We start from the raw sequence: 21,387 nt of genomic DNA, 5'->3' as shown, positions 1-21,387 counted from the left end.
CCAAACTATTTTGAGTTGTTACTCATGGTCTAACACATCACTCAGTCAAGAATAGTATACAGTGTTATTTGTGTCTTGTGACTATTGCAGGTGAATACAGGTGAATGACCGGAGCCTTCACTGGAGAAAGAGGTTCTAAATGTTTATGCAAACCTGTGTGATTAACCATAGGGTTTCTGTGTGGCAGCAGTTTGGTTGTACATGAGCTTGCAGAGCTACAGGGCTAATATGACAATATTGTCACAAATTTAAATGTTGCTAATTTTGTGTCCCATTCACAAATTATTTTCTCTGTTATAAACCAAATCAAATTGCACTTAGCTCACTCCAGGGCTAATACTACTATGTGCATATTCCAACATTTAGCCAATGAGTTCAGCTTTTATTTTGTAATGTCATTTGGAAAATGTCTTGCCTTTATTTCCTGCTCTGAAATTTGAGTAAATTCTGCTTGGTACATCAGAAATAAAGGAAAATAAAATAAAAAGGAGTCTGCTTTGTGTTGCAGTGAAAAAGTGAAAAAGCATTTTGATTACCTACACAAAACTTTTAAGTGGACAACTGCTTTTATACACAATTAAACTTTCACAAAAAGGTTTCATGACAAATTGATGCTGTCAAAAGCTGATTTAATGATAAATAACTCTTGAACTTACAGTAATCTTGGTTGATTTTTCAGTAGAAACACCAAAGTAATCATATAAACTAATGAAAATAGTCATACAGTTTATTCTTCAAGAACCTGGTCGGCCAACAGTGGTGTTTGATGATGGTTTACATTGTTCATCTCATTTTGCACCTGCATAACCAGAAAAAGATCAGACGTCACATTTTTATTGATGTATTTTTTATGCTGTTTTATGTTGGCAAATACCTCTCTTTCCCTATAGACTCCCAATCTGAAGCGACAGCAGATAATGTCAAAAAAGAAGCCAACCAGCCCATGGAGCATGCCTGTGTGGATATATGTTAGGCAAGATAAATTAGTTTGACATTTCCTTGTAATCAGCAGGGGTTCTATTTTTAGTCTTGTGTTGAACTTGCCTGTTGTGGAGAAAATGCCTCCAATAATACCACAAAGTCGCACTAGGAACTGCCACAGGGGCATGTGCTGTTCCCTGACTGTCACCATCAAAGAGCTTGTATCGTACTTAACAAAGATGCCAGATACACCATGGCTTCCTGCTGCATGGTTTATCACACGCTCCTAAAAAGATATGTTAAAAATGCCTACCAAGTATATACAGAGAACTTGTGTTGTATATTATAAATACTCACTCTTTCTGTTACAGAAAACTGGTGTGTGTCTGCCGATATCTTATAAGTGTGGAGTTTGGTAGGAACCACAGTGATGAAGTATTGAAACATCTGGCTATCTATAAAAGAAATGCACACAAATTTAAACTATATATTTCTTGTAGCTTAATTTAGCAAAGGAGGCTTACTGCTGGAGGTGATTTTCTCAGTGCCATCTAGAGGATTGATCACACCTGGTATCATCTCGCCAAAGGATAAATGGTCGATTCGATGAGAGAAGTTGTACACTTGAAATAGAAAGATTATGTGAATATTGCATTCAGATACAAGTGTATTACAAGCTACCAATTAATTAACATGCATGCATGTATTTATCATGGAAATAAACTAGCATGACATTGGCATTAAAATAAAAATAAATAAATACATTACAGTTGCTTACTCTCATGGCTCACAAAAGCAGCTATGTGTGCATGCCCTTGTGGATGGTGAATGGGCCTGTAGGACAGAGGTTTATTTCAAATGTTATATTGATGAAATTACATAGCAATATATTATGTACTTAAGTCAATGAGTTCCTTACTTTCCTACAGTGATATGAAAGTTTCCAGCCACTTTGTTCACATAAACATATCCATGTATCCTGCAAGCATTATGAGGTTCTGTGGCAGCATCCTCCCTAAAGAAATGCCATACTTATAAAACAGAGTTTAAAATGTATTGGCATTTTAGGCCTTTATTAACAACAATTTATTTCACTGGTAGGACTAATGTGACTGACCTTGGAGGGAGAGCAGTAGGGGCTCCTTTCATCAGAGTTTTGTAAAGCACTTCTTGCAGAGCGTGTTCCTCTCTCAGACGACTCTGAACATGAAGCAATGCCCTGGAAGCAAAAACATGACCTGCTCTGAGCTTGACTGGAATCTGGACAAACAAGATTCAGCTAATAAAGACAATCTCGAATGGAACTGTTACTTCTTACCTTTGCCACAGTCTTTGTTGTGGGCTAAGGTCAAAAACAACCTAAAATGACAAAAATAACAGAATTTGAAGATTGAAACTATGTAGCAATCTTTAAGGTGGTACAATACTTACAGGCTCATACTGCAGCTCATTGGAGGTAATCATTGTTTCAGCTAGGTCTAAAATGTCAGCACCCACCTCTGTATTGATAAAAAAACATAAATGTAAAAATTATGTAAAAACTCAAGTTTATATATTTTATTTCCTTTAAGACGTGGATACTCACGCTGACATCTCATGGCAACAGTAATGTCAATGTTTATACGTAATTTACTGGAAACAAAATACAAAATTTTAAATATTAGAGTGAATACTAAAACATGGTTTGTAATTCTGAACAAACCTGGAAAAGTCCTTGTCAACTTCATATTCATATTTCATCCATGTGTCTCGATAAACAAAAAACTCTAAAATAGCTAAAACTGCCATGACAGTAAAAGCAACAAGTGACACTGCAGAAAATAAAAAAGCAATGATTACATCTGTGTTATTGTTGTAAACAGTAGTTAAAGTATGGGAGTAACAAGTATGACTGACCAGTTCCTCCTGATGCTGTAGTCTCCACATAACTCTCAGAGACTTTGGGGAAGGCGTCCAACTCTTTGACTATGCTCAGGGCCTTCTTCCGGGAGAGGCGCCTCATTTTAACATCACTAAGAGAAGAGAGTAATGTAGTGAAAAGAGAAATTGTATTACACTGTAGCAAAAAGATCAATAGGCTCTCCGTAGAACGTAGTTATAATCAAAAATAAGAGAACTTTAATTTGTCTCACAATGGGGAGATTGCAGTTTTGCAACATCGAAGTGTGGGGGACAGCAGCAGTAAAAAAAAAAAATAAATAAATAAGTAAAGCAAAATAACAATACAATATACAATAACGCACAAAATCAAACACTTACGTTAAAGATGATGTAAGAAAAATAAATGAACTACGAACAAGCCATTATTTAGGGACAATAAGTGACTATGGGTAAGTACATCACAGTAAACTAGGCGCAGCTGCAACCTATGTTATCGATCTGTAAGTAAAGTGTAAAAACTATGTTTTTATTATATTACCATTGAAAAACAGGGAAGAAATAAAACATACGCCATAGCACGCAATAACAATTATATTCACCACACAAAGAGCGAAAATAACTGAAATATAAGTTTCAACAAAAAAAATCTAATAGAAACAGTGCTCTAAACCATTATATGTCTGTCACATCATGTCCACGGGCTAAAATAACAATGTAATACAACCATTCCCAGAGATAATCGTGAAAACCTGCCATTATATCCGTACCGTCTGCCACTTGGCGAATTAAAACCCAGAGGAAACCTCTCTTGAAACCATCAAGTGTCAAGTGTCTTCGGTGAGAGACAGCTGAACACCGCAGGTTCATTCCGTGGGGTCCATCACGCTGTCGTCCATGGCAGTAGGACCGTGGCAAACACCAGCCCGGGCGGGGGGCGGACTTCCTTCTTTTGACAGAAGAACGGTGCGCGCTCTTGACACCGTGAACGCGCAATAATAGACTCTGCGATGTCGTCAGCAGATGGCGCTATAACATTGACAATGATTCATCTGGGAGCCAGGCTCATTGTTGTCCTAATGAGTTAAGATTTTAGAGCATCTCAACTAAACAACTTAATTTAAGTGATTCCTTTGCTCCTACATTGAAGTGATATTTATTTTATGAAACAGTGCACTAATGCTGCATTTAGCAGTGGTCACAAATTAGGGCTGATTGAGTTATATAAGCCTTTAAGGCATATTTACTACTAAATACTGATCATATTTATCAATTTCCTAATAAAAAAAAAAATCTCTCCTTGAATGTGACTCCTTGAATCACATGCTTGCGTGCACGTGCTTTTAAATGGTGTGCGTCTCTGCATGCACCAAGCCTGTTTGCCTATGCAGAGCTGCACAGATGGGATTGTGGGGGGATGGGTGCTGTCAGCTCACAGATCAGGAGGCTGTAGGTCGGTAGTCCCATTGCTATTCACCACACACAAGCACGTAGGGCATGTCAGACATGCCCCATAGAGACATACCAGGGGTTCTATGGTTGAGTTTAGTGGTTTGTTTATGGTCAGTTAATCAATATTTAAAATGATAGTAGCCAGTATAAGGGTCGCCATGAACCACACTTATGACTGCATCATGGACTAATCTTAATTCCTCATCTGATTTTTGTTGTCAACCCACTCCATGGATGATACAGGCCCATTATTTATATTCTCAGTGTGCTAGGCGGTCTATCAAATGTACATAGGCTTAAACTGCTTTACCTGTTTTAGAATCCATGGTGAATGATTAACGTGAATTGCATAAAAAAATACATTTTTATTGCAGTCAGCAAACTTTTTTGCTTACTTGGTTCGATATAAGAAAAAATACTTAATACTAGTTTTTTATGCATTTCACAGGTTGTAGTCCTATCATGGACTGTATGAGTCCTACTCAAAAAGTCAGTGGTGGATGAAATACGTAATTCATTTGTTGAGTAATAGTTAGCCCATTGTTGGAGGCCCACACACGCTCAAAACCCAGATGGAATTAAATGTGAATAAAGTGACGTCAGGAGTGGGATTGCCTGGTGGGGGCTCTCGGATGTTTTCGGCGGAGCTTCGGGCCTTTCCGTAGACCCGGTTAAATCCCCGCCCCGCTTCATTCCTGCGTTGTTTGGGGACAGTAGGAAGATGGCGGCGGCCCCGCTGTACTGTGTCTGCCGGCAGCCCTACGATGTAAGCCGGTTTATGATCGAGTGTGACATCTGTAAAGACTGGTTCCATGGCAGGTACGTAGATCTATATGTCCATTAAAGCCGCTGTCTATTGTAACTCTGAAACAGCCGAAGTTTATAGTGGAAACGCGACGGCATATTAGCGTTGTTGACTAGCAGCTAACCTGGCTAACAAGCTAGCGGTGGGCGACGGGATTTAAAGCGTCTATTGACAAGACTAAAGAAAGTGAGGTCGACTGCAATGAGGTTTACCATAATCCAGCGTGTGTTTACTGAGTTGAAAACATAAACATCTCCAGCAGTCGGATTAGCTGTTGACGAGCACCCATTAATCAAGAGCTTTGTAAACAATATTTATGAATAAATACACGTTAGTGAGGGCTGAGCCGTGTCAGTCAGAGCGCAGTTCAGGGGGGTCATGGTGGATTTAGGTGCGAGTCTGTGTTGGCACTTTAACTCACTTTTATCTCAGTTAGCTACGTGTACGATTCAGTATTGAAATATAAATGTTTGAAATACCTGCATGTTTAGCAAGCCTTGTTCAAGCTTGCCGCTTGAGTCGTAGTTTGGGTTATTTGAGGTAATGGAAACACTGCCAGATTCTGATGTCATCCAATGATTGTTTTTTTTCCCCATGTTATGGTTGTAGGCCATTTGTTCACTTTTACATTGTTGTATTTGCGTTTTACTACTTAAGGTCTACTTTTTATTTTGTAAACTGTGTATGTATATTTATTATGTAGTTGTTTATATTTAAAGTTCTTAATTGAATAACAAAAGATGTCCCATGTTCAGATATCAAGGGCCTGGCTTGAGTGACAGCTTGAGAAATTTAAATCCCCTTTCTGGCAAAAAAAAAGCACATGGCCAGGGACCCCTAGCGTTGGCTGTGGGAACTGATGAATGAAATGTAACAGTACTAGTAATATTTATTGCAGTCTCAGTTAATTTACCATATTCTGTGTCTTTCACGTTTTCACAAACCCTTCCTCTACTGTTAATGTTAATAACTTGTAATGCTGTGCATGTTTTGTTATACTTTGGGAAATTAGTATAATGTTTGAAAGTGCTGACAATGATTTTGCCACATGATCATACTCTTGTTGTCACACGAGTAGTCGGAGGTTGGTGATGTCAGATTGTGTGGGAGCATGTCCATGGTTACTGTTTAGGAACAATCATCTGTTTCGCTCATGTTGTAGTGACGGAAGCCATTGCATAACCACAGTCTGCTGCCAAAAATTAGCAGCCAGAATTTGTGGCATATTCGAGCCAGGAAAGACTGGCTGTGTGTCATGCGCCGACAGGAAAAGGAACAAATGCTGGAGCTTCCCCATTTGATGACTAATAAGCAGATACACAGCTCCAAAAACAGACATTTCCAGCCTCTTTCCCACGAGGCAGGCCAGGAAAACAGGCAAATGCTTTGGACATGGATAATGGTTCAGCTCACAGGCTGTGTGCCGGCATGCTAAGGATGCTTTGGTTTATTTCTATATATTCTAAGTATTTATCTTGTTTATCAATTGATTGTGTGTTGAGCGAGATACCCCTGTCGCTATTTTTTGAGCAGGTTTTGATAGCTTCCCCTAAATCATATGATTTTAAAATATTATAAACTCAGTCATGCTCAGTTACTCAGCTATGCAGTGCACTGCTCCACATTAGAAAAGTATAATGAAAACAATATCCAATGAATTGCAATTATGTACAGTTGTATCCCTGTTTAAATCAAACTTCTTATGCACAATAGCACATTTAGTGCACTGCTCTTTTCCAAAAAAACTTAAAGTAGTTTATTTAGTAAAAAAAAAAGTAAATATCAGCTCAAGCTTATAGGTCGTCTCCTAGAGTACATTTCTATTATTGTGCTTTTGTTGTTGACAGTGGCTCAGTATAAGTGCTATACTACTCCTCTTTGATAGAGACATTTTGTTTGTAAATATTTTCTCAAAGCTTTTGAGTGATCTATCATTTTCAGGCCTCTAATCTCCAAATCAAACAGTGGTATTAAACAGTTGTTATGTCAATATTGAGCCCATGATGTGTTTACTTTAATTTTGTCATTTATTTATAACTGAATAGTTTCAATCTTATAGCTGTGTTGTAAAGGTCAGGTACGCACAATGCTATTGAATGAGTATAATATTGTGTTATTGACATAATCTAGTTGAAGCAGGCATTTATCTGATCATTGTTGACTGCAGATTGGATAATAATCATTCAGCCCAGTGTTGATTACCCTCTCGTTGCTTACACCTTAGATATTCCCTTCCTGCTGTTCTCCTTAAAGGCATTGTTTGCAGATTTGATGTAAATTGTGGTTGTTGTCACATTGCGTGGCCCAGACTGTGCCTGCTGTCTGCTGCAGGCCTCTGTGTGTGGGGGTGACCCTCTGATGAGACAGGGGAGGTGATTGATGTGAACGGACCCAAGTTCAATGCATGATCCGTCAGTGCTGCCCAGTGCACACTAAAGCCAGATGGATGGCTCTAACTCAAGCGCCTATAATGTTAGTGCGCAGTCCCATTGTTGTCTTTGGATCGTCTTAATTAATGACACATTTTGCAGTCTGTTGATATGTTAAATGTACTACATGGACAAAAGAGAGGTTTACATACAATCCTTTCTGCAGCTGGACAGGAAAGTGTATTGGTTTTGGCATCGCTTAGCTATATTGATCAGAGCAACTGTATTGATCACAAGTCAAGTTGAATTATAACAGTGTTAATCTAAGACATTTATATTTACTGTATTAGTTTTAAAGTTGAACTGAAATCAAGAACTGTAAAGCACTGGTTGGAACATGTAATAATTATTATATATGTATATATATATAAGTTGTAGAATTCAGGCTGCCAAAAGTGATGACTCTGCAGAATTCTTCAGGCTGTGAAAGGACAGTTACGCTAAACATGTGTGAGCAGGGCCCCAGTCTCAGCAGCCATGAGCCGACTCGACCTGAACCTAAAACTATTAAGTGCTTATTCGTCCCCTGGGGCTCCCTGACGCCCCATAAAAACTAAGTGATCCTCTCTGTTGTTTACTACCCCACAATGCAAAGACGTCTATCCCCTTTGAGGAGCAATCAGGGGTGTGGAGTCACTACTTTTGACTGTTGTTGTTTTAGTATCACAAACTCGTAAGCATTTTCAGTCCATTTCTCTTGAATTGTACGTTCCCAGTCTACTAGAGCTGCACAGTATCTCAAAAATATTGATATTGCGATATTGGTTAACGCAATAATCAATATAGAAACAAACGAAACTTAAAATAATAAAACAAAGAGTTTCTTTCTCCTAGAAAAATGATGGTGTTTCTTATGACATTTTTAATAAAAGGCTGATTGTGTTCATGTTTTCCCATGTTGTCCTAAATTAGCCTTGAATATAATTTTTTTGACCAGTAAATGAATAATAGTATGTACATTTGTGTTTTAATATAACTGATATTATGTGAGTTCCCACAATGTAAGCAAATGTGCTAATTATATAACATAAGGCAAACATTTACAATGTTGCCATGTGTTATAGTGCTTGTGCCATCGTTGTTCATATATTTTTGGTACAATTTGTGTTTAAAAAGTTCTACAAATTGCCATGAATTCTGGCCTCAGCACAAAAACTCTACATGCTTGGAATACTTCCTGAGCAACAAATCTTATAGTGATAGTGAACCATATTGATAAGTTATTGACAATAGTTTAGTCTCAATCACAACATTGACAAACATGTTAAACTTAAAGCACATAAAAACAACAGGATAATAAAGTATGACAATCATTTTTAAAACAAGCCCTAGCCCTAATTGGTATCCCTGGATCAATTGGTATTATGATTTCTTCTACTTTCCTACACCCTCCAGCCCTTCCAGAAGACAGCCAGGTGTGTTGCCCTGCCCTCCCTCTCTGTAGTCTCTCCACACTTGATGCCCTGTAGTTCTCTAATGGGGGTGTGTCGTGCCTCATGCAGAGTACTTATTTAAAGCTTAAAGTAATGGCAGAGTCCACCTCTCGCCTTTGTGTTTGTGCACTGATCACTGAGGACAATACCCCACCACCGCACACATACACACATACACACACACACACACACACAAAAGTTCACATGAGTACAGCTTCTGGTACAGGACGGAGGAAGTGCAGCCAAACATGCTCATTCACTGCGGATGTTTGTGTTGGTGATCAGAGCAGTGTTCTCATCGCAGCCTAGGGATATAGTAGGATATTACGAGACATAAAGAAACACCACTATAATATGGCAGAGTTTCAACTGTATTTGGTAATGGCAGGGGTGGGCAATACATGCTAAAAAGTAATGCGACAAATTTTCACATTTTCAACATTCATTCATGTGGAAATAGTATCTATTATATTGAGTTCAAAATGTAAATAAAGTCGCTTGCTTCTTAAAGTCCGCACTTCACTGTGATTGGTTAGTTTCACTTGTCACTCGTTCGGAATATGATGGAGGCTGACCAATAGGAGGAGTGGGTCGTTAAAAGTGTTTGTGTTTGCCAAAATTGCCAAGTGTTTGTGTTTGCCAAAATTGCCAAAATCGCAGATAGTCACAAGGATTGATATCACAGTTAGATGTTCATTTACTATTGTGCCTATGAAATGAATAAAAACAACTAACACCAGCTTTTAGGCTTTCTACATAATATGTTTGCAGATGAGCGCAAAATAATTACCCCTGAACTAGAAGTTGTTGTTTTTTTACCCTTGGTCTGAGCATGCTATGTTTTAGGAGCTGAGCATTGAGGATTAAAAATGACTGAATTATAATTTGAGTAGTTGCACAGACAGCCAAAGGGTTCAATCCATTCTAGATTTCCAGAAAAAGGTTGCATAATTTCCAGCCTGTTTAAATCCAGCAGCACAGCTATATGTAGTGATGCAATGTATCTTCATTCCTGAGCAACGCCCAAATGAAATCGGGGCCTTGTTTGGATCAGATCTTTGGACTCTTCCTGTTATTATCGACTGCAGTGTATCTTTGCTGTTAAGCAGGTGATACATGCAGTGAGTTTGTGGCACAGTGCCCTCATTTCAAACATACTGTTACATAAGGAGGAGGCGGAGCGCCTGTGTCGTATGGAGGGGACCATAGGGTCAGCCAGGCTCACAGGGGCTGCTTTCTTGAATGTGGAGCACCCAGACCTAGACCCTCTAGCACCCATTAGACACATGTGCAACTGATTGTGATACAGAGCTAGAGCCACTGCCAGTCAAAGCACAGTATTTTTGTCAGCTCACCTTATGAACAGATTTGTTGCAATTTATTGTAAATCTCATACTGAAGTTAAATTCAAAATTTAAAGAAATCCTTAAAAGTTAAGCAGTTGGTAAAGCATCCACCTGAAAAGTTTGTCTCCATAGATTATGTTATTGTTTTGTCTGAAATGTCCCACAGTATAGCTTTAACTTATCTTCCATACCTTTATTCAATTATATGTGTTTTTTATTTCTTAAAATACTTTGAAAAGCATTCTTACTGTGAGCAGGATTGCCTCTCCACAGATCTGAGCTGCATCTTGGCTGTCATCTGCTTTTCTCCATATAGACTGAGAACTTTAATACCATACTGTGGAACATTTTAGTCAAAGCATCTGACCCTCCATCAGACAAGTTGCATAGTTTACCTTTAGTACATTTTTACTAGCCATCTGAAACCAAATGATGAAGGGTGCCAACCATAGCACTTGCTGTATCACATTAAAAAACATCTGCACTTAAACTATTAACGAAATAAATATATAACTAATGATGTCTGTGCAGTTAAATGCAGACAGGGCCGGGCAGCTCAGTGGGGCTGTTATGGTCACAGTATTCACACGAGCCTCACACTTCCTGATGAGTTAATGACCCACGGCTTTATTTCCTTTACAGTTTCCTGCCATCTCCTCAGATCAAAGCGAAAAAAAGTATTCAGCTCTGCATCTTCTTTAAGTACATTCTCTTTATGGCATCAACTGAAAACTTGCATTTGGTTTTCAGGTTTTCAGTTACTAATGGATTTGAAAAAAACATATAACATATAATTTTATTGGAATAATTTTCATACAATTCGTGGAGTATATATCTTGTTCATTGTCATTATTTAACCTTAAACAACTTGATTTAAAGTGATGCAGTTGTTTTTAAATGTTAATGGTTATACAGTAAGCACCAAAGTGTGATTTTTATACCAGTGCCCAGGTACTTTTATTATAGAGAAGAATAGTAGACTATGTGCCACCGTCTTCTATATTAATGGGAAGCACCATATATTGGGTAGTTGACATTGTTACATGCACTCATTTTAATGGGAATTACTGCACAAAAGGTTGTGCTAATACAAGTGAAATGCATTTGTGATTTGACTTTATGATCTTTATTGGTTAAATACTAAGTCTAGTCATTTTTGTTCGGGCCATGCATTAGAGCTCTGGTATGCCACAAAGAATGCAATGCATGTGAATTAACTGTGGCAAGAGCTAAACACTGAACTATTGAGTAACACATTTTGAGGGCAGGGCCTTTTCTGCAACAAATGTATTCCAACAGTTAAATGTTTTGGGGGGAAAAAAACTTTCATTCCAAGTCAATCTCAATGTTAAAGAGGACATATTATGTAAATGTGACTAATGAATGAGACTACAGATCATGCATGTAGGTTTCAAAAATGTCATGTAGCAATTTTTCAACATCAACATCACTATAAAGAGATGGGGCCAGCAATAGAGAATCAGTTTTGCAAAGATGAACAGGAGTTATTAAGAAGATTTAAATCAATATTGTGGTTTACAATTAACAAAATGTAAAATCATGATCTACACATGTATAGTTTAATACTAAATACCAGAAAAAGATTAATTTTCATTTGGTGCGTCTTCTGTTGTCAGCTGTGTGCAGGTGGAAGAGCATCAGGCAGTGGACATTGACGTTTACCATTGTCCCAACTGTGATGTTTTACACGGACCCTCCTTAAGTAAGTTATGTCGCTTGCTACATCATCACTTTTATTTAAAGCTGTAATACTCTTGCTCCTCCTATTCTGTAATGAATGTACTGTTCCATAGTAGTACTCACTTAATGACATGTTACTATGAGTTCTCTTCTGGGCAGTCAAACTCATCTTGGGGGAATAGTCTCTTTCTGGCGTCTGTTGTAGTTTGTGGGGGAAGGGGACAGGTTGACCCCAGAGCCCCCAGGGCACACATTAACAAACTAATTCAATGGAGTTGGGGGCTGTCCTCCTCAATTGGTCAAACCTCTGTGTCTTATAGAAAAGTTGTATGTGAAATTATTTACTTTTCATGAGCAGGTTTGACTAATATATCTAAGTATAAACTTGAAGGCAAATAATGCCTTTTTCTGCTGCAGAGAGCAGGATTCAGTGTAACCAGCATGAAAAAAATACTGTTATTAAATACTTTTCCACAAAAGGCTTGCCAATTTTATAGGAAAAGTAGCAGTTGTTATCCCATGAGCCTTCACAGAAATTGCAATAAATATTGAACTTTGAAGTTTAAATGTGGTCATATATTGTCATATTTTGTTACTGGTGATTCTTAAGGTATTAATAACTGAATGTTTTTGATTCTAATATATAATTATTGTACTTATGTGTGCAGTGAAAAAGCGCAACAACTGGCACAGACATGATTACACAGAGCCAAACGATGGAACAAAACCAGTGCAAGCAGGCACACCAGTGTTTGTCAAGGAGCTGCAGAACAGGGCCTTTGCTAGGTACATTTTGCATTTAAAAAAATAAATAAACAACATTGAGGAAGTTTATGTTTCAAATGTATAAATTGTTCTTTTTTCCTTTTTAGTGGTGAAGAAATTATGTTGCGGATGAAGGGCGAGCAGGTGACCCCACGCTACCTGGAGAGGCATGGCTTTAAATACCCCATCGCTGTCACAGAGATGGAGGGTTTGGGCCTTAAACTACCTCCAACTACGTTCTCTGTTAAAGATGTGGAGGAGTATGTGGGTGAGTCCTACTGTCACAAATGGGTGAATGCTAAGCAAAAACTGTCATTTAAGTTGCCATATCTGAGCAGGCTCCATCTGTGTGTCAATATGAACAAGCTTCCACGTTCACAGGGTTTTGACCCACTTATCAGGCACAGGGCACGGCTGAGTGACTTCTAAACGAGGGATGGCTGGGTTTTCATTGCCCTCTTGAAGACCAGGAGGCCTCATATTGAAATGGACTGCCACTAGCCAGCTCCAATTACAAGCCCATTATCAAACCCACTGGTGTTTTTATCATCATGTTCACATTACACCCTGTCTTTCTCACTTTATCTCGATCTGTGATGTCCTGTCCTATTGAATGTTAACTCTCAAACAGGTGTTGTAACCAGGGACAGAATGCGTATCAAGTTACATTTCTTACAATTGGGACACAATGGGCTAGATGGGTCTGTTATTGCACTGAATCACAGGGAGTCCTTATTTTGGAAAAGATTTTACTAACGTTTTTGGGTACATTGGGTAGAGTAATGTCCGCATGCTGTAAGTTGTGTTTGAACCCTCTCCGAGTCCAGCTGTTGGTTGTCATCAGATGCTGGCCAGCTGGGCTCAGAGTGAAGGAGTGAGAGGAAACACTTGGGCAATAAAAGGTGTTTGGGAGGGTGCAGGGAAAATGCAACAACCAGCTGTGTGCTGCTCCTTACCCTGGTGTGATAAGTGCTAACTCACTCCTTTGAACTGTTGTTTTCAACTATGTTTTCAACAACACTGTAAATGTAATATGTGGACCCTTTTTCCTTTGTCCTCATTGACGCCCTGAATACTTTGACTACAACTATGTTCTGGACTGGATATTTAGAACCATTCCAATGCCCATGCTCACCATATTTGGTGAGTGAATTAATAAAAACATTTTTTTTTTGTATAACAGGTGGGGACAAAGTTATTGATGTGATTGATGTAGCGCGACAGGCAGACAGCAAGATGAAGCTCAGCGAGTTTATCAAGTATTACACAAATCCCCATAAACCTAAGGTCCTGAACCTTATCAGCCTGGAGTTCTCAGACACAAAGTAGGTTATAAATGTGTTTAATGGATAAACAAATATTATATTTGTGTACAAACCAAACATCAGTCAGTAACATTGTCTTCATTTTTCTCTGCAGGATGTCGAAGTTGGTGGAGGTCCCTGATGTAGCCCAGAAAATGTCCTGGGTAGAGAACTACTGGCCTGACGACTCCTTCTTTCCCAAACCTTTTGTGCAGAAGTACTGTCTCATGGGAGTCAAAGACAGCTACACGGACTTCCACATAGACTTTGGGGGCACCTCTGTCTGGTACCATGTTCTCTGGGTGAGTGTTTATAAAGCAATGAGTGACTGATAACTTCACAGTTTGTCTAATAATAATAATAATTATTATTATTTTTTGCTCTCTAGGGTGAAAAAATATTTTATTTGATTAAACCCACATTGGATAACCTTGCACTATACGAAACATGGAGCTCCTCGCCCAATCAGAGTGAGGTGTTTTTTGGGGACAAAGTGGACAAATGTTACAAGTGTGTTGTGCCCCAAGGAACGACCCTGCTCATCCCCACAGGTTGGTCTATTTGAACATGTCGTGTTGTTTTATTCAGGTGTTATGGTGTCGGTAAATCAGAGGAGAAACCCATTATAAGCACTTAATCCTTTGGATTGTCTCCATGTGAACTTTGCAATGCCCCTGAAACTTGGTGGACAAAGCCTGAATCGTTCTAGATGCCATTCTTTTCTCAGCAGGCTATAGCATCTTTGTTAGAGATCCTTTGGCTCTTAGGGTGTGGAGGGATGGGATTTTAAAGAGGGGGAAGTCAGCCAAGGCTTTATCAGAGCCGTCCGTCCAATTCTCATTCCCCACTGGCCTCTGCTTTTTCTCATTTTGAGATAAAAGGGTTGTTTTACTTGTTACTGTTACTCCCTATCGTATCAGGGTTTTTTGTGGGGTTACTATTCATGTTATTGCTGGTATGTAGTGGATCAGTGACTGTAATTGATTGTGGAATTGTTGAAACTAAATCTTGCCTTTGTCTTTGTGAAACATTTGACACTAATCTGTGTCATATGTTTGGTTTTGCCGCCCCCTACAGGCTGGATCCATGCTGTTCTCACCTCTCAGGACTGCATGGCATTTGGAGGAAATTTCCTTCACAATCTTAATATTGGCATGCAGCTCAGGTAAGTAGACTACAATAATACAACGCAATGTACAGTTTTTTGTATTTTATTTATAGGTTTTCATTATAAAATGTAGTTTCTTTTTTTTTTTTTTTTTTTTTTTTTTTTTTTTTTTACAATTCCTAACTTAAAATACATAACTATTATTTTACAGGTGTTATGAAATGGAACGGCGGCTAAAAACACCAGACCTTTTCAAATTTCCATATTTTGAGGCCATCTGTTGGTATGTGGCAAAGAATCTGCTAGAAACTCTTAGAGGTATGTTTTGGTTTGATCATGGAAATATGAATGGGGGAAAAAAAAAGTTCAATAATATATTTTGATTTCCTCAGAGCTCAGAGAAGACAATTGTCCACCACCAAACTATCTGGTAGATGGAGTCAAGGCTTTAATTGGTGCACTAAAGACCTGGTTGAAACGAGAGGTTAGTACATCCCTGTTGCTTTTCAGTTTCAGACAAAGCAATCATTAGTTAGATGTGTGTACTTCTATGGCTCCCTGCTTAAAGTATGGACATTACTCTGTTGTTTAGGTGACAGAGCCCTCTAGTGAAGTACCGGACAATATCAGGCCTCACAACCTCATTAAAGAGCTGACCAAGGAAATACGTCACCTTGAGGTATGTCCTGAAAAAGATGGCAGCCATTGCTTTAAGCAGTCAGTATTCAGGGATATAAATGTCCTGAACCTGTACTTAAGTATATTTTCACAAACAGGAGGAACCAGTTATTGGTAATAAGCCAGTGAAATCTCAGGGAAGTGCTTGTGGAGTGGTATCTGGATCAAACAGTTGTCCAGCAACTCGCTCCACACTAGAGAGGCTATGCCAGGCCCGACGTGCCAGAAGAGCGGCGAGGCGGCTGAGAGAGCAGCAGCGGCAGGCCCCAAAGATGCCCTCCAACTTAGACATCTTGGAACAGCACACAAGGGAGGTGCTCAAGAGACTGGAAGTAGGCCCTCTTGAAGAGGTAAGTCTTGTACCTGTTACCTAATATTTTAGTCAATCTAGACTAGAAAAAAAACGCAAAACAAAAAATATATATTTTTCTCATAGGATGCAGCATTCTGTGCTAAGGTTCATGGAAAGCTCAACAAGGTTTCAACTGCCTCGGCAGCAGCTGCAGAGTCATTGGACAATAATCACTTGCGGCTAATGTTTGTTAATGGGAGAATAATCAGGTAATGTTTCTTTTTTTATTGAAATGAGTGTCACTGTAGTACTCACACATATACCAAAAGAGTATTATTAGCTAATAACTAGTCTGTTTTCATATTGCAGAAGACCAGGGAGCAGCCCAGTCAAAACAGAGGGTGAAACTTCATTTGGCCAAAGCCAAGCAAATTACAACTCTAGTAATAAAAATACACTTCATAGTAAGTCACCACACACAATATGTTAAACCAGTATGTACAACATAAAATACATCCAATACTAAACTTGACTTTTTGGTCAGATGATCTGGAAGACAAAACAAACCTCAGGGAAGAAGCTTCGGGACACTCAAGTGTGTCAGATGTGGAGTCCGACAGTGACTTACGTACACGGGTAAATAGTATTTACTATTTAATACTACTTGTAATTTCTGGTGATTGGTAGATCTTAGACCAACCTGTAGATGAATTGTCTATTTCTGTTACTTGGTTTATCAATGCGTTTGTGTTTTGCTTTTTACAAAGCATCGTAAAGTGTCGCCACTATCCTCTTCTGATGAGGATACAGACAGTTCCCCAGAGGATGAGGTTCAAACCTCACTTGAACAGAAGATGGACCAGTCCAATCAAAACCTCAGGCATCAACACAGACCACTCAAACGGTGAGTAACTAATCAGACGTAAGAGTCTGTATTGTACCTTGTTTGGTGTTTCTATAGCAGCCTGAGAAAATTATGATTTCCCTTTTGTAGAGAACATCCTACCTCACCCAGCACAGAAGAAGCCATTCAGGGGATGCTGTCTATGGCCGGTCTCCTGTGCTCTAAGACAGAGAAGGTGGAGCTGTCCCAAGAGCCGTGGTGGTCCAGTCCGAGTCAGCACTCACCGCTCCATCAGAGGAACTTGGAGCAGCACCATCTCCAGGGAAACAAGAGCCCTATCGACAGCCAAGGAAACAGCAGCAGTGAGGCCTGGGACAATCAGGGGCTGCCCAGCCCAGAAATGGAGTACCAGTACTGTGATCCTTCCATGTCTCCCCCTCTGCATCCCTCCAAAAGACAAGCACCAAACCCCCCACCCATAAGCAATCAGGCTACTAAAGGTTTGTCATCTCCCCTATGCTTTGTCTAACGCACAATCATTTGTTAAGTACTAAAGCTAATAACATTCATTCTCTTTCAGGTAAAAGGCCGAAAAAGGGAATGGCTACAGCCAAGCAGAGACTGGGCAAGATTTTAAAACTGAACAGACACAGCAGGGTCTTTGTATAACTCTCATTTGAGTGAAGTGAGAAGAGGACTATTCTTGAAAAAATAAAACTTGTTTGTTACAGATTACTTTTGTCTGATGCAAAGAAAGACACTGCCTGGTGACCACAATTGAAAGAATTTGAAAAGTTCAACTTTGGTGCATGCTGGAGACAGGGTATTGTAATTGAAAAGAGCAAATGCACGACTTTGCTAGAAGCACACTATAAAAATAGAAGATTCTTAATTTGAAGACATTTTGCTACAGGCTGAAACTTGAGAGGGCATTAGAGTGGACAAAGTTTTTCAAAATCCTCAGCGCTGCTTGTTCTTGCAGAGGACCACAAGACATCAACAACCTTAATGCCAATACTTGGGTTTCTAATTTTCATTCTGCAGCACACAATGAATGGAGGATTATGGGTCAAAGGCATGCAGAAGCCAAAAGGGTACATTAGTTGCGTGTTTCAGACGGTGCTAAAGATGAGGCCGGAACTGGTCACTGATTAAATGGTGCTTATTTTTATTTTGTTCATGCTTTGTCCTTTTCAGTCTTTGTCTCCCTTTTTATCAATCACACCAGCAATAATGACTTGGAGGAGAAGACTTGAGCAGCACTTGGTTGCCGTCTTTATTTGTAAAATTTAAGTGAGCGTATTACAGACTTGTAAAACTGGGTGCAAAGAATCTAAAAATGCACTGTCATTTAGAGGCAGCAAGTCTGTGCAGATTATTTCAGCAAAAAGAAATCTGATGCTGTCTTTTCAGTGATTTTTTTTTTTTTTTTTTTTTAGAGAATTGTGAGTATTTAGACCTGAAAATTACTTGCAGAAATTCTTTTAATTTATTTTTTTCCTGTGATATTGTTTTTTTGTATTTGTTATTTCTAAAAATTCTGAATGATGTATTTATTATGGAAACAGATTTTATTATATTTTGACCCAAACCAATTCTGAGGTGTTTTAAACCTTTTCTAAATGTGTATGTTTAGATTTAAAGTGAACACCTTTTGTTGAGTGATTTCAAGTCTTGAATTACTTCTACTCTGTCACATTAATAGGTTCTTTATGTTGTTTCTCTCTTTAGTCACTGCTATCTGGCTGTGTTTGTGTTGAGTGCAAACCGGAATAATGTAAATGTATATTTACACCTCAGCTTTCTTAACTTAGTGCCACTTGACATTTAGCAAAAAAAAAATTCTGAGCCACTGTGGTTAATCCAAAGTAGTTAATGTCCGAATTGAACGACTGGGGAAATTTTGAATGAATGTTTTTGTTTTTGATAATGCCAGTGCTGAAAGTGGGGTGTGTGTCTTGACTCTTGATAAAGAAGTGCAGATCTTCAACCTCAGGGTATGATGCCATGGACATGAACTTTGATTAACAACCAGCCACATCATGGGGGCAAAGACCCTCTCAGTATTTCCCATTGGAACAATTCACTTTGAGCAGCTTTTTTAAATTGGGGACTATTCCATGTTTATGTTAAGGACTCAAGCTTTCCATTGATCAGTAATTATGCATTTTGAATATCTGTATTTTCATCAGTAACATGTATTTGATATATTTTGATGTTTAGCTTATTCTTCCTTACACTTGAGTTGCATTAACTCATAAGTATATCCCAGGCAAACTGATGCCAAGTGGCTTAGAGATGAGTAAGCAGCATGAGACTTGCCCTGCTCAGCAGCATGGGACTGATCAATTTACCTTTTTACACACTTCTCTCCTTTTCACACTACACATCCACTTCCTACTCTGCATGTCTATTCATTGAAAACAAGAGCTGAGCCACAGGCACTGTTTACTAAGCTACCACCTTTCTCCTTTTGCGTTTGTATTAAGCTTTCTTGTCAAATGTTGGTGCTATGTTATGCAATAGTTTTGTTAATAGCTTTTGGTTTAAGAATATACACTGGCTAACTGTGACACTGTTCAGGCATTGCATTTTGTTTCTACATTTCAAATAATGCGTGTAAATAAAATTTGAAAATGTAAAGAACTTTACTTCAAACATGAAGTCTTTATTTTACACAAGATAATTTATTAGTTTTATGTACACGTGGCGTTCAGAACACTTCAGTTTCTTTACGGACTTGATTCACGTTCTGCAAGAAAGAAAATGGAATGATAAACGGTGAAAACACTTTCTGTACTGTAACAAATGAAGGGGCAAAATATCTTTATAAATCACTACTTTTCTGATGCCAACTTGTCTACATGAAGATGCTATTGTTCTGCCTGGTATGTTCCAGGGTAAGGCATTAAACTTATTTAACTTCATGGAGACAAGATGACAGCATCAAGCCAAGTTACAGGTGAAGTCTGTGGAGAGATTAGTTAAATTACAGTAAGGCATTTAAGGTACTTTCGACCAATAAAATAAACTGAATAAAAGCAAGATATGTTTAATATCATACTATCTAACAAACTAGGAAAAGCAATATCACCATGGACAAAAGCAGGCGTTGAGCCTCCACCAGAAAAGTTACAGAGTGGACCATTGAATGTTATCTTTTTGTTGATTAAAACCTATAAATTAAAAGTTACATTCAATAAACTGAATGTAATTCCCATACCATGAGTCTCATTCCTCCTCATCATCAGGTGGGATACCCAGTTCCTCGTCAGTCCACTCGGACGCGTCAGGCCATGGGAAATGACCCTGTTGCGATAAAACGACCGGACACGATAGAATTCAACAGTGTTTATAATAAATGTACACATAAGATGCAAACAGTTGTACACACCAACACTGCGTCAGGGTCGTGCCAGCAATGCCAAAGTATCCAAAACCACATAGCACCGCTGATCAACTCGGACTCAAATTTCTGTTTCTTGGTTATCTGTGGATACTGTCTGTACTGTGGTTCAATATGCGGTCCGCCACTACCACTAAAAACAGATGAGATATTATACAGATAAGCAAGGTACAACACATTTGTTCTTACTATTATGTACTATCCCCTTGTCTGTTTCCCTAGCTACATGCTAACAGTGTCTTGACTTACTTTCTCGTCGTTGTACGTTGTGGACCTCGTCTAAGCAGCCTTGAACTAGTCCGTAAAATTCCTACTGCCCTTCTTAAATAAAACATTTTCACTTCGAGCGAAAATACAGTCTTTTTCGAGTGATTTTTGTGCAATGGTCTATCCGCTGAAATGTCACCTTCTCCCTTGTCATTAGGGGACCTTGTAAGAACAGTTGATGTGATTGGACAGGCCAAAAATGACCTATGTTATTTCTTCGCGTTGATTGGCTACAGTAGACTTTGATTAACGCTTAATATTAGACCTAATTATTGCTTGTTGATGGTTAATGTGCACAATTATACATACAAAAACCACTAAACAATAATGATCAATAAACAATAAAGGGTTTGGAGACAAATAAAAGTCTTGCTATGTATTTATGTTTGTTTAATTGTATTGTAGTGTTATCATGAGTGTTATGCAGTACAGTCACTTTGTTGGCTCACTAAATTCAAGCTTGCGCGCACCTTTAGAACAAACTACCTGGCAAATGATACCGTAAAGATGAACCACCAGGTGGCGGCAGAGCCCCATTAGATCATAATTTGCCTTATAAATTGCAGCAGCTACGCACTAATAAGAAACCATCTTTTTGTTTATTATTCCCCATACCTTCTGTGCCATTATGTACATATGGTAATTACAAATGCCATAACAGCAACTCTTGAAACTATAGGCCTATGCTTTGCCTAATCTAATCTTTCTAAGGCTAAACTAAGGCTTTCAATAAAAGAGGAATGACAAAAACAAATATT

The 21,387-nt window shown here is 38.7% G+C and overlaps 3 protein-coding genes across 3 annotated transcripts; 1 reads left to right on the top strand and 2 right to left on the bottom strand.

Annotated features, from left to right (window-relative positions):
* Window positions 1-19: 19 nt before the first annotated feature.
* LOC117391639 (endoplasmic reticulum-Golgi intermediate compartment protein 2-like) lies at window positions 20-3,742 on the bottom strand. Its single transcript, XM_033989494.2, has 14 exons — window positions 3,570-3,742; window positions 2,818-2,933; window positions 2,624-2,732; window positions 2,507-2,553; window positions 2,353-2,420; window positions 2,240-2,280; window positions 2,039-2,140; window positions 1,841-1,936; window positions 1,700-1,755; window positions 1,446-1,544; window positions 1,279-1,376; window positions 1,045-1,207; window positions 875-954; window positions 20-799 (listed from the first exon to the last, which is right to left on the bottom strand). Exons 2-14 carry the CDS (start codon window positions 2,921-2,923, stop codon window positions 728-730), a joined length of 1,137 nt encoding a protein of 378 aa, XP_033845385.1. The 5' UTR covers window positions 2,924-2,933; window positions 3,570-3,742; the 3' UTR covers window positions 20-727.
* A 1,202-nt stretch (window positions 3,743-4,944) lies between these two features.
* kdm7aa (lysine (K)-specific demethylase 7Aa) lies at window positions 4,945-19,614 on the top strand. The gene is made up of 18 exons (XM_033989168.2): window positions 4,945-5,070; window positions 11,902-11,987; window positions 12,634-12,751; window positions 12,838-12,998; window positions 13,914-14,055; window positions 14,150-14,336; window positions 14,423-14,585; window positions 15,112-15,199; window positions 15,354-15,460; window positions 15,535-15,626; window positions 15,735-15,821; window positions 15,919-16,170; window positions 16,257-16,381; window positions 16,482-16,576; window positions 16,657-16,748; window positions 16,880-17,016; window positions 17,107-17,456; window positions 17,537-19,614. The coding sequence occupies exons 1-18, from the start codon at window positions 4,973-4,975 to the stop codon at window positions 17,623-17,625; spliced, it is 2,469 nt and encodes an 822-aa protein (XP_033845059.1). The 5' UTR covers window positions 4,945-4,972; the 3' UTR covers window positions 17,626-19,614.
* ndufb2 (NADH:ubiquinone oxidoreductase subunit B2) lies at window positions 19,605-20,809 on the bottom strand. The gene is made up of 4 exons (XM_033989169.2): window positions 20,612-20,809; window positions 20,351-20,495; window positions 20,180-20,265; window positions 19,605-19,708 (listed from the first exon to the last, which is right to left on the bottom strand). The coding sequence occupies exons 1-3, from the start codon at window positions 20,695-20,697 to the stop codon at window positions 20,188-20,190; spliced, it is 309 nt and encodes a 102-aa protein (XP_033845060.1). The 5' UTR covers window positions 20,698-20,809; the 3' UTR covers window positions 19,605-19,708; window positions 20,180-20,187.
* Window positions 20,810-21,387: the final 578 nt, after the last annotated feature.

This window comes from Periophthalmus magnuspinnatus, chromosome 23 (assembly GCF_009829125.3).
Source record: "Periophthalmus magnuspinnatus isolate fPerMag1 chromosome 23, fPerMag1.2.pri, whole genome shotgun sequence".
Lineage (NCBI taxonomy): Eukaryota > Metazoa > Chordata > Actinopteri > Gobiiformes > Gobiidae > Periophthalmus > Periophthalmus magnuspinnatus.
The sequence above is the reverse complement of the archived record's forward strand: the minus strand, read 5'-3'. Positions and strand labels throughout refer to the sequence as shown.

What these genes read in the sequence shown, in the direction of transcription:
- LOC117391639 (XM_033989494.2), bottom strand. Translation starts at nt 2,923, where the DNA reads ATGAGGCGCCTCTCCCGGAAGAAGGCCCTGAGCATAGTCAAAGAGTTG. An exon ending in GTTGACAAGGACTTTTCCAG is followed by an intron (nt 2,554 to 2,623) that starts GTTTGTTCAGAA and finishes TTTTGTTTCCAG; the next exon opens with TAAATTACGTATAAACATTG. An exon ending in CCTACTGCTCTCCCTCCAAG is followed by an intron (nt 1,937 to 2,038) that starts GTCAGTCACATT and finishes GCATTTCTTTAG; the next exon opens with GGAGGATGCTGCCACAGAAC.
- kdm7aa (XM_033989168.2), top strand. Translation starts at nt 4,973, where the DNA reads ATGGCGGCGGCCCCGCTGTACTGTGTCTGCCGGCAGCCCTACGATGTA. An exon ending in GACCCTGCTCATCCCCACAG is followed by an intron (nt 14,586 to 15,111) that starts GTTGGTCTATTT and finishes CGCCCCCTACAG; the next exon opens with GCTGGATCCATGCTGTTCTC. An exon ending in TCTGCTAGAAACTCTTAGAG is followed by an intron (nt 15,461 to 15,534) that starts GTATGTTTTGGT and finishes TGATTTCCTCAG; the next exon opens with AGCTCAGAGAAGACAATTGT.
- ndufb2 (XM_033989169.2), bottom strand. Translation starts at nt 20,697, where the DNA reads ATGTTTTATTTAAGAAGGGCAGTAGGAATTTTACGGACTAGTTCAAGG. An exon ending in CAACGTACAACGACGAGAAA is followed by an intron (nt 20,496 to 20,611) that starts GTAAGTCAAGAC and finishes ATCTGTTTTTAG; the next exon opens with TGGTAGTGGCGGACCGCATA. An exon ending in ACGACCCTGACGCAGTGTTG is followed by an intron (nt 20,266 to 20,350) that starts GTGTGTACAACT and finishes TTATCGCAACAG; the next exon opens with GGTCATTTCCCATGGCCTGA.